Source organism: Suricata suricatta, chromosome 11 (assembly GCF_006229205.1).
Source record: "Suricata suricatta isolate VVHF042 chromosome 11, meerkat_22Aug2017_6uvM2_HiC, whole genome shotgun sequence".
Taxonomy (NCBI): domain Eukaryota; kingdom Metazoa; phylum Chordata; class Mammalia; order Carnivora; family Herpestidae; genus Suricata; species Suricata suricatta.
This window is the reverse complement of record NC_043710.1, coordinates 48,155,904-48,169,772: the sequence shown is the minus strand read 5'-3', so window position 1 is coordinate 48,169,772 and position 13,869 is coordinate 48,155,904. Positions and strand designations below refer to the sequence as shown.

The 13,869-nt window shown below is 48.7% G+C and overlaps 1 protein-coding gene across 2 annotated transcripts in view; it reads right to left on the bottom strand.

Moving 5' to 3' along the window:
- Positions 1-4,273: 4,273 nt before the first annotated feature.
- The window catches only part of ST5 (suppression of tumorigenicity 5), a 158,988-nt gene continuing 149,392 nt past the window's right edge, over positions 4,274-13,869 (bottom strand). For both annotated transcript variants that reach the window (XM_029957736.1, XM_029957737.1), the window contains 7 exons: positions 12,716-12,864; positions 8,908-9,085; positions 8,568-8,609; positions 7,582-7,693; positions 6,607-6,846; positions 5,658-5,744; positions 4,274-5,036 (listed from right to left, as the gene is read on the bottom strand). In XM_029957736.1, the coding sequence (XP_029813596.1) occupies positions 5,002-5,036; positions 5,658-5,744; positions 6,607-6,846; positions 7,582-7,693; positions 8,568-8,609; positions 8,908-9,085; positions 12,716-12,864 (843 nt within the window). In that variant the 3' untranslated portion in view covers positions 4,274-5,001. The remainder of the gene's footprint in view (positions 5,037-5,657; positions 5,745-6,606; positions 6,847-7,581; positions 7,694-8,567; positions 8,610-8,907; positions 9,086-12,715; positions 12,865-13,869) is intronic.

Sequence of the window (13,869 nt, the reverse complement as noted above, 5' to 3'; positions counted from 1 at the left end):
AAGGCTTTTACTAAACCTTTTTGATGGTTATGGAAGCAGACAAAAGCCCCTTGGCGCCCCTTGGTCTGATTAAGTCAAGGCAAAATGATCCCAGCAGGACAAGCATACATTCTTCCCAATTTGGAACTGTTAAGCAAGTGTTAGGTGGGCAATAAGCATTCTAGGGAGAAAGTAGTTAGGGAGTGGGCTACAGTGGGAGAACCAAGAAAATGGGAATGAGTAAACAAAAGGAGTAGGATTCAGAAGAGCCAATGGACAGGACTTTGTGAGTGGGTGACCACAAAATGGTTAGGCCTGGACAGGGCAGGCGATGATTTGATTCTTCTGCAGGTGTTAGTATTGCCAGAGAAGTAAGGTAACCAATGAAAAGCAATATGTTCATGTTCTAAATAAAGGGCGCATACCTATAGTGATCATTTGGCTCCTTTGATGGGACCAAATGCAAACTTTATGTTGTGACTTTATATTGAATGCAAGGTACTACTGCTGAGATAAACATGGTCCGAGCAGAGAAAACAAAATTTTGAAACTGCGAACCTTGAGCCTGTCCTGTAGGCATAGAGGTCCCTAATGCTAGGTCTCCTCTAGTAGTTAATGTATTCCCACACAAGGGGGAAAGAATTTTGACAAGTACCCCTGTAACTGCGTTTCCTTAAACCATTTGTTTACCTACCTCTTCATATTGTGAAAAACGAGGTTACCTAGCACATTAGGTTGACAGCTAAATTTTCCATAAGCTTAAATTGCCAAGGAGAGAACCTTCCGGCCTATGGTGCCTGTGTTTTACATCCATTTTTAGCCAAACCTCGGGGCCGCAAGTATAATATGCTTTGTTGGCAATAGCGGCCGCATAATTGGCAAAGTTGGACCCCATTTTCAAAGTCTGCTAAAATGAATCCAGTTTCAAGTCAAATACGCGTATTGAGGGCCAGGCTAAGCGTCCACATCCTCCACTGCAAGGGAGGCTACAAGGATGGCGTCCGGAGGTTGGCGCTCTCGTGCCTGCCCTCCACCGTACCTCGGCGACGCCATCACTCGGCACCCAAGCTAGGCTGCTCTACTCGCCCCCGCCCCTAAGAACTACTTCCGGAGGCTGTGAGGTTCTGGTTCCGGGGTCACATTGACCTTTTCCTCTCCTAGGCCGGAAGCACGTTCGGCGTCGGCTCCGGCTCTGCTCAGCCAGTTCCGGCAGGGGGCGGGGTTGTGTCGCGCCGCGGGGCCCCTTCGGCGGGGAAAGGATTAACTGAAACCTAGCCTGTACACACCTTAAATGGGGAATTTCCAAACTCCTCAGAATTAGCTTCAATTGTCAAAAAGATGAGCGCCAGCTATGTTCAAGGTAATTTGGGTACCTGCTTGTACATACATGGGAATATTCTGGAAGAACATAAAATTGACATGGCATTTCCTCAAGAACTTTGGGAGGTGACAGAGATGTATGTTTTGATAGTTTGAGTTCCTTGCTTAACCAAATGCATATTATCTTCATATTAAAAGACAAAATAATTTGAAAGTTATCAATAACTTGCCAGTACTGGAAAGTAATATTTTCTCTTGGTCTAGAGTTTTCATGACCTTTTAAGTGATACCCACCATCACTGCACATAAGCCTAAGATTTGGAACGCATACCCCACCACATTATCTGGCCCAAGAAAATAATTTTGTGTATCATCCTTAAAAGTGTTAAATCGTTATGCTTCATTCTGACTCTTACTTTTATTCCCACTTTGAGGGTTTTTTTTTTTTTTTTAATACTGTTTATGTATCTCTATAAAGTCATTTTGGGTACAAATTACAAGTGTACATGGGAAATAAAGCGTATTATTTTTAACAAAAATATAACTGAGCTGTGATTAAAATCAGATTTTCTTGGGTCTCTAATTCCACACACCATTCGATGTGAGCCAGAGTTGGAATAATACTGTTTTCCAAGGGCACTCCTTCAAAATACTGACCTTTAGAAGCCCACACTCGTCTCCTCATTTTTGACACTACAGTTTACCAGAGCATGGTTACTTAGTAAAGAAAAAGCAAGCCATCATTTAAAGATGTAATGGGGCAGCCTGCCCTGTTCTACCAGACTGAGTAAGGAGAAAACCCTGGACCTTTCTTAACTCCAGAGTAGAGGGCTGACACTCCAGAGACGGCAGACAGCGCTGTTATTTCCCCTGAGCAACTGGCCCAGGGTTGTCAGAAAGGCACTATTTAAGGACATTTGTTCTCAACGGTGGCAATACCATCCTCTAGGGGGTGCAATGTGGAAATAAATGAGGCAGTTTTTGTCACAGGGAGGGGAAGCAGCCAAGGATGATGTATGGGGTTGATTCCAAACAACAGAGAAAAATCTAGTTTAGATCAAACTCCATTTTAAACATTTTGCTCCAGTTTTCATATACTTCTCAGCTTTCCAGGATTCCAAATGCTGTTTAAGTCAATGGAAGTTCATACTGTGTTCTCTTCAGAGTATTACCAAAAGTTGTTCCACTCTCACTACATACTCAGTAGAATCTGAGTCGCTAACACAAAACACTTTGTCTGCATGTGCAGCTACTGCTCTCACAGTAACTATGTACAGGTGTGAGCATCTGACCTCACTGTGTCTTCTAAGTACAATCTGTGCCCATGCATTTACATACTTAAATACATATTATAACAAAATACTTTACTTTTATTTCTCCCCATTTATATTAAAAGTTAAAGTGTGTATAGGTAGGTGGTATTATCTATGAATTTCATTTCAGGATAGTAAAGGGTGGAGTTAAGAGTATTTGCTATAAGAAAGTAGAGTGTTAGATGATTATAGGGTTGAGAACCATCTGTTTAGGGGTCAAGAGACCATGTGAAACAGAACTTGGGTAGAAGTCCTGACCACTTTTTGTCAACCCCACACCAGACCCATGGTCACACCCTCCTCTACGTTCCCTCAGAGATTTCTGTGTCTTGCCCAGAGTACTCACCGTATGGCCCCTTGCAGCCCAACCAGAGGCATTATGTGCTAGTACTGATTATCTGAATTAGGATAAGAGCTGTGGCCATTGTAGGAAGGAGTCATTTGGGTTAATCTTAGGTATTTTAAGATTTTAAAGATGCATAAAAGTTTCTCATTTTATTATTAAAAGCATTTAGACCTATATATCATGTGATCTGATCACGTCTTGAGGATTCTTTGAAGTCACGTTAAAAAAGAGAGGGAGTAGGAGAAGGAAAGGAGAAGGAACACCTTTTGGAAACCATTATTATTATTTTATTGTTAAGGAGTCCACTTCTATGACTATTATTAAGCCCAAGCCAGGTTAAAAGTAATGACTCTGAACTACACTCAACTCTGGACTTTCCGGTTATAAGCACTGTTTTCCCTCTATACCTGGAAGATGCCAAAGCCAACTATATAGGAGGCTTTTTTCAGAGAAGACAACTTTTGTCTTCCCAGAAGACAAACCCTCTACTTTGCTTTATGAGGCAGTTAGCAACCCCAAACCACAGACGTGTTGGGACTGTACAGGCATCAATGGAAACAGGGAGAAGGGAAGGGAACTCAGGACAGGATTTCGTCTCCTGTTTCAGTAGGGCAGGGTAGAAGGAGAGAAAAGCTCTACTCCTTGGTTCAAATCCTGCCAGACCCAAACCGAATTCCAGTGAATAGAGTTCCAGCTGAATGCCTCATCTTGGAAATGTTCAAGGTCTCTACTCTGCAAAGGCCTTGGGTGGGTAGAAAGCCTAAGCCACCCATATTTCCCACCCTGTTTCTCTTCTTGCTTTTCAGTGAAATGTAGCAGAACTTTCTGCATGAAAACTTCGGGTTCCAATAAAAAACTAGTCACAGAATGACAGAAGAGTTATTGGCAATGGGCCAGGGCTGAGCAAGCCTGGGTTGGCTTTTACTGAGTTTCACCCCACCAATATCAGGATACTCAATCATATCTTTAGGGCTTCATACTAAATAGGAAAATGGTAAGATTCACCTAACAGTGGAGCCAAAAGCACTGAGCATTCTTTGCATCAATGGGGACATTTACAGAGTCTGAAGAGTTGAGTTATTGAAGAGGAAAGGTTAATAAGAATGATGTCTAGGTATCTTCTAAGACCAGTCACATAGTTCAAGCTAGAGAACTTGATTTCAGTGGAGGTAAGTGACTCACACTAAAGCTACATTCTTAATGAGGTACTCAACTCCCTACATGATGGTGTTTCCTTCCTGATTGGCCTATCTCTGCCCATCCCCCAGGAGAGATAAATCTAAAATAATGAATGAAGCCAAGGAACACATAGGGCTCTGGGCCCAAACAACTGTACACTGTTTATTGAGAACACCCGTAGATGGTGGGAAGGAGGGATGCCCTGTACCGCATCATGGCCACCACGGACTGGGAGCTGGACCCGGAGAGCACTGGCACAGCTGGGGGGTGGGGGGTGGGCTTCCCATGACTCACTGACCATCACAAAGGTAGGAGGAACAAGAGAAGGCCAGACCTGAGAGCCTGGTACCATGCTGCAAATGGGGATTCATTGGCCTTTGCTTTTCAAAAACAGAGGGTTAGGGGAGGGGACTACTAGGAAAAAAATAGAAACTCTTAAGATTTAAAAAAAAAAAAAAAAAAAAAAAAAAGCCCTCCTGTACAGAACAAGACAGCGTCTGCTCTCCAGGGCCCAAGACTGGCAGCAGGGACCTCAGGCAGGCAGGCCAGGAGCCTCCAGGGGAAGATCAGTGGTTCGGCTGAGACAGTCAGCTGCACATAATTGGCTAGTCGCCAGCACCCAGCCCCTTGGGAATATACAAATATTTACCAGATTCTCTTTGCTTGTTACAAAAAGAGATAAGAAAGCTTACAGCAGATTATTTACAAACAGTATCCTGGGATATGGTGAAGGCAGAGGTGGGCTGGCTTGGAGGGTGGGGTCTGTGGGGGCTGAGCAGCCACGGCAACCCAGAGGGTCCCAAGCTGGCCCCCTCCGCAGGCTCCAACCTCTGCAAGGCACTGGACTCTTATTGGGAAAGGGGCTTAATTCTTCTTGTGGAGGAACTTCATTTTGTTGCCTGTGGGTCAGAGAGGGCAAGAATGAGAATGTTTCATTATTGGCTATTCCAACACCCCTAACTCTCTCAGTGGGAGATAGGATTAGAAAGACTGGATTTCAGCTGTGATGGATCTGATTCAGGGCAGTGAAAATATGCCGGAGCTCTAATTAGGGCACTGGTATCAATCACTGTGGGGCTGTGGGCAAGCTATTTAGCTTCTTTGGCCCCAATTTCCCTTTAAACTGAGACATTCCATGATTCCATGATTTAATTGGCTGAGCTCTTTGAAGGGAGTGGAGGCTTTCAGAGAAGGACACTGTGGCACTTCGACTGTGCACTTCGACTTCTGTAGACTCCTTTATGGCCTAGAGAAAAGCTCCCTGCCCCTAGCATCCTCATATTCACTCAGGAAGGAGTACACTGGAAAAGACCTAACTAATAAAGGGATCTGTGGCTTCTCCTGGTTCTGCAGTTTGTGCTAAAAGCTCTTGGAGCACTGGGCTGGGAACCTCTTCATCAGGGGATCTCTTACTGTTCTGTCTACAGCCCCAGTATAAATACCCAATAGTACTGGTTTAGAGTAGTTTGGATACAGCCTTCTTGCTGTACACCCATGTCATCAGTTATCATGCTTCTTACCCAAACCTCGGAGAAACTTATTCATCCCACTCTGTTCAGTGTCTGGGAGTTCCTCTAAATACTGCTCCACTCGCTGCTCGAAGAGGCCTGGGAAAGAGGAGGAACAAGGAGAAGTCATTGCAGGGAGGAAAGGGGAGGCCAGTGGAGGAGATCATGGGCACAGATCCCAAAAACGGAGAAACCAAGGTTCTGCAATTATAATTTATGGCAGCATCTTATTAGAATCCATACTGTTTCATTGGAACTAAAATTTGTGCTCATGGCTGAAGCAAGAAGCCTGCAGTACCTTGGCTCCGGGTGCACATCCCTGGCCTGAGCTGTATTCCCAAAGGCAAAGATGCCATTCCTGATTTCAGAGCTGAGCACCTTCTCTAGTTTCTCTTAAATCATTCTACCATGTTGTTCCAAAAGATTTGTTAGAATAAATGGGCAGTAGTAGTGGACAGAAGAAATAGCAATCCTGAGGTTAGACAGAAGGATCTTGATGAGATTTAAAGAAAAAAAAAAAAAAGGTTCTAGAGTGAATGGAGCCTCTGAATGGCAGCCGCCACCAACCTCAGACAGAAAGCTAGCTCAATCTTCTTCAAGAGCTTTTCCAACCTGTGATTCTCAGAACCCCCTAAATTGCTCATTCTGGTCTTTTTCTCTGAATAAGAAGGCCATCTGAGGAGGGGATGGGCAACCAATGGCAGGCCACCCGGGTGGAGAGGAGGTCTGCTCTCTAGCCACATGGCTCCAGCGTCCACAGTCTTGTGACGGCGCCTACTGGGACAGGAGGAGAAGAGAGCTCCCTCTGCAGTTTCTATGAGAAGAAAGGAATGCTAGGAGAACTGGCCCTAGCTGATACCCAAGAGTGTCCGTCACAGTGCCTAGCTATTCAGCCTTGTAGTAGCAGAAAACTTAGAGAAGAGGGCCCATAGCCCTCAACCCCAAGCTCTTCTGGCCTTACCCTTTGCACGACACTTTCTTAGCTCCCTGTCTTGGATGAAGCCAGCAAACATCTGAGACTCCATGAAAACCTCAAGAAAACGGCGGATGCTCTTGGAGGCCACAGACTTGCGGAAGGCCTCTCGCTGAAAGGCCCTCTCCCCCTTCTCACTCTGGGTTAGGAAGAGGGAGTAGTGCCCAACAGTCTCCACAAAGAACCGGATAAATACCTCTGACACCAACCCATTGAGGGTATTACATTCTGGAAAAGAAAAGACAATCTTTGAGGTTCAGGTCAAGAATCTGTAATCTCCAACCTGCAACCCCACCCTCTAGCTGGTGTTGTCTCCCTCTCTCCCAAGAGAACTTCCAGCCAGAACCACTTATCTCTTCTTGAAACTTTATCTCTTGTGCTCCTGCCCTTGTAACTAGTCCCTGAGCTGGAAGATCAGAAACTGTGGTCTGAACATGGGTGTTGGCAAATATTCACTGAGTGAATGGGAGTGGAAATCAGAGACCAGAGGATCGCTTTCCCCACACCCTTCACCCTTGCTTCACAAGAAGAGGAAGTTACCTCCGTCTCCTGCAGAGGCTTAAGGCAAGGCCCCTGAGGGAGGAATAACTAGTTTTCTGTCAGCAAAAAACATCCTGTGGTTGCCATTTCTCTTTGGCTTTTCCCTCTCAAACCTCCTGAGGTAGAGAAGAATTAGAGGGAAGAGGGCCTGGGCCTCGCTAGAAGTGCCTCCAATGTTGTTTATGTTTCCCTGACAAGACACCACGATACTTTTCTCCCCTTGGTCCCATTACTCCCTGAGCCCACTGGTAAGTGGGGCTAGAGGTTTCTAGGCTAGACTGAGATCAAGATCCTATACCTGAAGTCTCATCAAGCAGAAGGGTCTGGTATGTAGAAGTAGGGTCCTGGTACTGTGAAGCCCAGACCCAGAGCAGAGGGAGCCTGGGGCCAGAGCTGACTGTGCCCAGGGCAAGCCTCACTCACCATCATCAGAGTCACTGTCAGAGTCCTGGGAGATCAGTTCATTCTTCCTCTCCAGAGCCTGCTCCAGAGCTGCCTGTAACTTCCTCGGTAACAGCGTGTCCTCATCATCCATCTACAGGAGAAGGAAAACACACAGTGATCATAATTACAGGAGACACTGGTTGAGCACTTGCTATATGCTAGGCCCTGTTTGAAGAACTTAAATATATAATTTTGTCCATTCCTCCCAAGAATCCTCATGCTATTATCAACCTCATTTTATAATGAGAAGCTGAGCACAGAGAGAGGTTAAAAAACTTGTCCAAGGTCACATGGGTAAAAAGTGGTATAGTTGGTGGCATTCACTGCCCAGGACCAGCCAGGGTTTCTTTGCCCAGCACCCTGATCTCTAGTTCCAAAGTGGGAAGCAGAACCAGCTCAGGGCAGGGAAACTGGGGCCCAGCCTGTGTCTCAGTTATGAGGCTAAGGCTGTCCTTCCTGTCTCTGCAGTCTGGTTCCATGTCTGTCTGTACCTTGATGCGTTGTACCCAGGAGTCACCACTGTCCGTGGTGTGTAACAGACTGAACATTCCCCGAGGGTACACCAGTCGGCTGTGCTCCTTAGTGGAGAGCCAGCCTAGCAAAGGCTTTTTGAAGGTGACACAATGACTACAAACCTTGACACTCCCTAGCATTTTCGGAGGCCTGGCCAAGATCATGTGGCTCAAAAGTGGCAGAGCCAGAGCTTAAGTGTTTGGACTTCCAGGCAATGCTCTCCACACACTCACACTCCTATCACACCGGATGATCCCAACCAGAAATGCAGATCCTGTTCGGGTCAAGACTTCTCCCCACCCTTGTCTATTACGTGAATATGGAACCCAGGGAACTCAACAAATAGGCTATGCACGTTAAGCAGTGTATAAAACAGCACTGGGTGCTCTCCAGCCGGCATCAAACAAGCGCCCGCCTAGGGCAGGCCATATTCTGTGGTGTCCTGCTCTTACCTGTCGGATAAATCGGTCAGATCCCAGATTCACCATCAGTGCCTAGGAGAAAGAATTGGTAGTGGCAGTGATGCAAGGTATGAGTCCCTGCAATGCCCTCCGCAGGCCTCCAGATCTCCTAGTTTCCCAGAGTCAGACAACAGGAATAACTCCAACAGGGACAGACCACCCAACGAGAAAGAGTAGGAGATGGGTAGAGAGGCCCAGCGGCCACAAGCGAGAAGATCCCAGAGGTCTTTCTCCCTTCTTCTACCCCTCTGCCCCTCCCTCCTGGGAGTTTCTGTTTCTTACGTCCCTTCCTTCCTCCGCCCCTTGCCCAGCTGGCTCCCAGGTGGCCCACCTCCTCCACAGGCAGCTCCTTCAGTTTGGGGAGGGAACTGGAGAGCAGGCCAACCAAGAAGGGTGTGGGACAGCAGACGATGTCAATCATGGAGGCCGGAAGGACAGGAATGAAGGTGTGCTGCCAGGAGAAGGGGTACAGCAAGGCCACCACGGCATGGGAGCAACTGGAGAGGGTACTGTAGATAGAGACAAAAGCACCTGAACCCAGGCCCAGCACCTTCGGTAAAGGGGAGTTAGAGACTGCTGTGGGCTCAAAACACACTTTTATAGGTTAAACCTCCCAGTGCAACAAAGGAACTAATGGAGTTCAGGTCTGGGTCTGCCCCTACAGGCTGGTGAAGACCCCACATTCTCACCGCTCAGGGCCTCAAGGACACTCATACCACACCCTCTTTGGGACTCCACCTAGGAACAGCCATTTAAGTATAGCAACACTTGAACACAGAGAGGACTCACATACATACCCCCAAGGGCCACGCTAACGTACAGACAGGCCTAACTTAGTGAGGGAGTATCAGCTCAAGCCACGGAGTACAAGGGTAAGACAAGCAAGAGGTGATCACAAATCCACAGTGTGGAAGAACTGGAAGGCCCTCAGAGGTCGTCTTATCAATTCCACATTTTACAGCTGGGGCCATTGATATGAAGGGTCGGTTTCATAAGTGGCCAACCTAGAACACAACTAGTTGTCCCATCTCCCAGTCCAGGGTTATTTGACTACTCTGCCCTCTATCCTGATCTCTCTCTCTAATTGCAGAGTGGTCTGGCTGAGGACCACTGACTGAGGTGAGGCACCTGGCACCATTCCTTCCCATCTTTCCTTGCCTAACGTCTCAATGGGGCCATCCCTCTCTCAGCCTTGAGGGGGCTCCAGGCTTCTAGATCTAGCAGCACTACAGGGCCAGCCATCAGAGCAGAAGGACCAGTGCAAGACAGGGAGGGAGAGCTGTAGGGTGCTAGCTGGAAGGAAGTGTACACTCTCCACGTGTGTTGAGGGCCAGTGTGGAGGTACTGGTAAACACAGAAGATGCACCTGGCTTGAACAACCCATCTGTTGGCAGGCAAATCAAAGGCCCTCCCCTAGGCAGGGGCATATTATAGATGAGAAGGCAGAGGCCTGCAGTCAAGTTCGGTTTTAAACCTGACTCCCACTCTGACCTGCTGCCTCTACTGGTCCCACCTATTAGCCATAATAGACTCTACCTGATCAGCTCCAGCAGGGATTCTCCCCCTTTCCTAACTAATGCCCCACCAGTAGGAGAACATGGTTCAATCCATGACAGAAGCAAACTCCCTCTTCTAGAAGGACCTCTGGATGTTCACAAGTGGTTTGTCACCCAGTGCCTTGCCTAACTGTCCTGCCACTTTATGGACACCTAAAATAATGCTGGGCCTTGAGGAAGAGACAAAGGCGTCCTGGCTCTGACAGCCCTTCCCTTGGGGACAGCAGCTGCCCACACAGTGAGGAGAGCCATCCCGAAAAGATGTAGAAAAGGGCTGTCATGGGGTGAAGGGACACACTGATCTCCACAATCCCCTCCAATGGGCCTGGGTCTTTGGAGGCAGAAGGTTTTGTATAACCCCTAGGGCTGATCACTGCAGAGCCTGTATACATACATGGTGCATCCCTCCCATACACTCAGACATTAAAACTAGACCAGAGGAACAAAGGATTTGTGGAAAACCTAAAATGTGATCAATGGAACATAAGCAGGCTGGACTTACTGAGCCCTGACACAGTTCAGGCCTGCGGGCCACCACTGGACTGCCTACCCTGCCCCTCTCCAGTCACAGGCAGACCCTGTACATGACAGACATCTCTTCTAAGATCCAAAAGTGGCAGAACTTGAACGCTGAGCTAGGCAAAGAACAGAGCCTTGGGGTACTTTCCTTCCCGAATGTTGCAGGAATGTGCTCAGGGGCAGGGGCAGCCACAGGAAACAATTCTATTCAGAGCCCTACTGGAGCTGGGCTACGGGTGGGAGTGGCAAAGAGGAAGCCCTGTCCTGAGGGAATGGAACTTTCAGGAAAAGAAACCTCAGGGTCCAGGCTTCATTAGGGTCACCAAGCTCTGGCTAGAGCAGAGCCTCACAGCTGGGCAGCCAGTGGCTTTGCTGATGGACAGTGATGGACGGTGAGTGAACTGGGTGGCAGAGAGGTAGCAGATAGGGGCCCCATAGAGCTGCTGTACCTGGCTTGTGCCCCCTGCTGGGCTCAGTCCCTTCCTGAGGGCCTGACGGGCCCACAAGATACACAGAACTGTGGGATACAGAAACACTGAGGCTGGGGAAGGAAGTGAGGGGCTGTTTTCATTTCTAAAGCTGGCCTTCTCTGCAAAAGTCAGCAGCCCTGGCATTTCCTCCTCTTCCTTCTTCTGGGTGGGCCTGGTGTCCTGCCCCAGTGCCCTGTGAGGGCATTCAAGAGTCCCTCTCTCCTGCTCCCCTCACACAGACAGAAAGAAAGACCCCAGGGAGCCTGGGCCTACTGAGGACCAACCAGAAAGAGGATTTTCCTTTCTTCTTCCTCCTAACAGCACCTGGCATGTGGTGTGGCAAAGAGCAGGTAGGTTAATAAATGTCCAAATGACTGTTAATTCTACACCTCTAAAAAAAACCTGTAATGGATTCCTGGACCAAAAAAATACACAATGTGCTGCCAAGGTGTCATCTTTTCCCTGCCTGTCCACTCCCCACATATACTCTATGCTATAGTTTAAATATCTGTGCCCCAAATTCCTATGTTGAAATCCAAAACCCAAATATGATAGTGTCAGGAGGTGGGGCCTTTGGGAGGTGCTCAGGTCACGAGGACGGGGCCCTCCTGAATGGGACGCGTGTCCTTATAAAACGCAGAGCTCCCTCGCCCCTTCTACCACATGAAGACACAGTGAGAAGGCACCAGCTGTGAACCAAGAAGTGGGCCCTCACCGGAACACAACCGCGCTGGCACCCTGATCTTGAACGTCCAGCTTTTAGAACGGAGAATTACATTTCTGTTGTTTACAAGCCACCCAGTCTGGCATTTTTGTAAGAGCAGCCTGAATGGACGGAGACATTTTCATTCAAATCTTGACTGCCTAGAAGAGCTCGGCTCCTTCCACAACACCCCTCCCATGACCACAACCAGATCTTGGCATCTGGAACTCCTTTACCTCTAAAATCATAAAGGGCAACATTTCGAACCAAGACCTATGATCCATCCAGCTCTTTTCTTATTCCCCCTGAACCAGCTGCCCTGCCTCACAGGCACCTCCTGTCCTGGGACATCTTTTCCCTTTCCCAGTTTGGGCAACCTTCCTGCAACCACTGTCCTCTCCAGCACCCTCAATGCGTCACCTTGTCCTCCTCCACAAATCCCCAAGTGCCTGGCCTTGGGTCATGCCAATCAACTGCCCTCTGCAGGTGATGCCCTAACTGGTTGCTCCCTGGGAGGCTCAGCACTCCTCCTACCTCTAGTCAGCGCCCGTGCCCCTTCCTCACAGTGGCTCTGCCTAGAATTCATCCCTCTCCTCAGACTATGCATCCCACAGAGATGGCCTTGCCTGCCCTTCCAGAGGAAGTGCAGCTCAGCCAGAAACCTCCTTATTCTACCTTTTTCCCGTACAAACGCATCTGCATCTGCACACTTGGCTGGGGCAGAAGAACAAATGTCCTACCTCTCCCCTCAGGCCAAGTCCTCCCTTGGGTTCTCAGTCCTGCCACACCAATACCACAGTAGCAATATACACCAGGGCTCATAAATACACATCAGATTAATTAGTGGACATGCTTTCCCCCTCTTCTTCCCCTTGCCCTGCTGGGCCCTACCTGAGCTTATCTGCCACAAAAATGACCCGGCGCTCCAGCAGCAGCGAGGCAAAGATTCGGATGAGCTGGCGCACACTGAGGCAGGTAAAGAGGCACTCAAAGTCCACGTGCTCCAGCCGGGAGTCCATGGGCCGCCGCAGCTCTAACACCTGCAGGAGAGCAAGGGGGAAAGTGGGTCCAGGCAGGCCAGGTGGGTGTCACTGCCGGGTCCTATATAAGGGGATGGGCTGGAGCTTTCTGTCCCCACTTTCCCTTTTCCAGGTCTCTAATCTACCCCACCACGCAATAAGACCCAGTCTCCATCTCCCCTCAGACCACAGTACTTAGGCACCTAGCCTCTGAGCCCTGGACCATGGAGCACGCTCCAAAAGGAAGGAGTTGATAGGCCATCCATCAGGCTCTCAGGAAAAGGAGGAGAGGTGACTATTCTTACAGATAAGGAGAATGAGGGGACCACACAGCTTTATCTGTGGGGCACCCCACACCCCCCTGTCCATCTCCCCAAGCAAAGGTCTTGGCACCAATGCTGACCAGACCCCACAACCGATCACTGCTCCCCAGGCCATAGGAAGAGCAGAATCTCCATATCCCTGACTGCCATCTCTTGAAAGGCAATGCTAGTGCCTTGGTGTCATGTCCTCTCCCTTTCCTGCTAGAGATTCCTTCCAGAGGTCATGTCTGTCCTACCATTCTGGCCTCTATCTCCATCAGCCTGTCTAATCTCTGTGCCAGGGACAAGGAAAACACAAGGAAAGAGCTGGCTACTCCATGACCATGCCAGGAAGCAGGACTTTCTGTATCAGGGCCAGACCTAGCTGTCCTCCCTCCAGGGGGCTGCAAGGCCACTCCCAAGGTCATTGCTGTGGCACAGAAAGCCACTTCCCTGGGGGCATTCCTGAGGGTGAAGGGTAGCAATTGACCCTAGCTGTGAGAGGAGGAGGAATGGCTGACACCCAGGCCACGCCAGCGCAGCTGTCACAGGGGCCCGCAGAGTCTCCTCAGTCTCTCAGCACATGTGGGCAGCAAGGATGTGCAGGCCTCCTGATAAGCAGGGTAAAAAATGAATTCCCTCTTAGAGCCCCCTTAAAGCCCCACATCATCTCATGTATTCCTCAGGGTCTAAGCAAGGAAGGTTCAAACTCCTAGCTCAATAC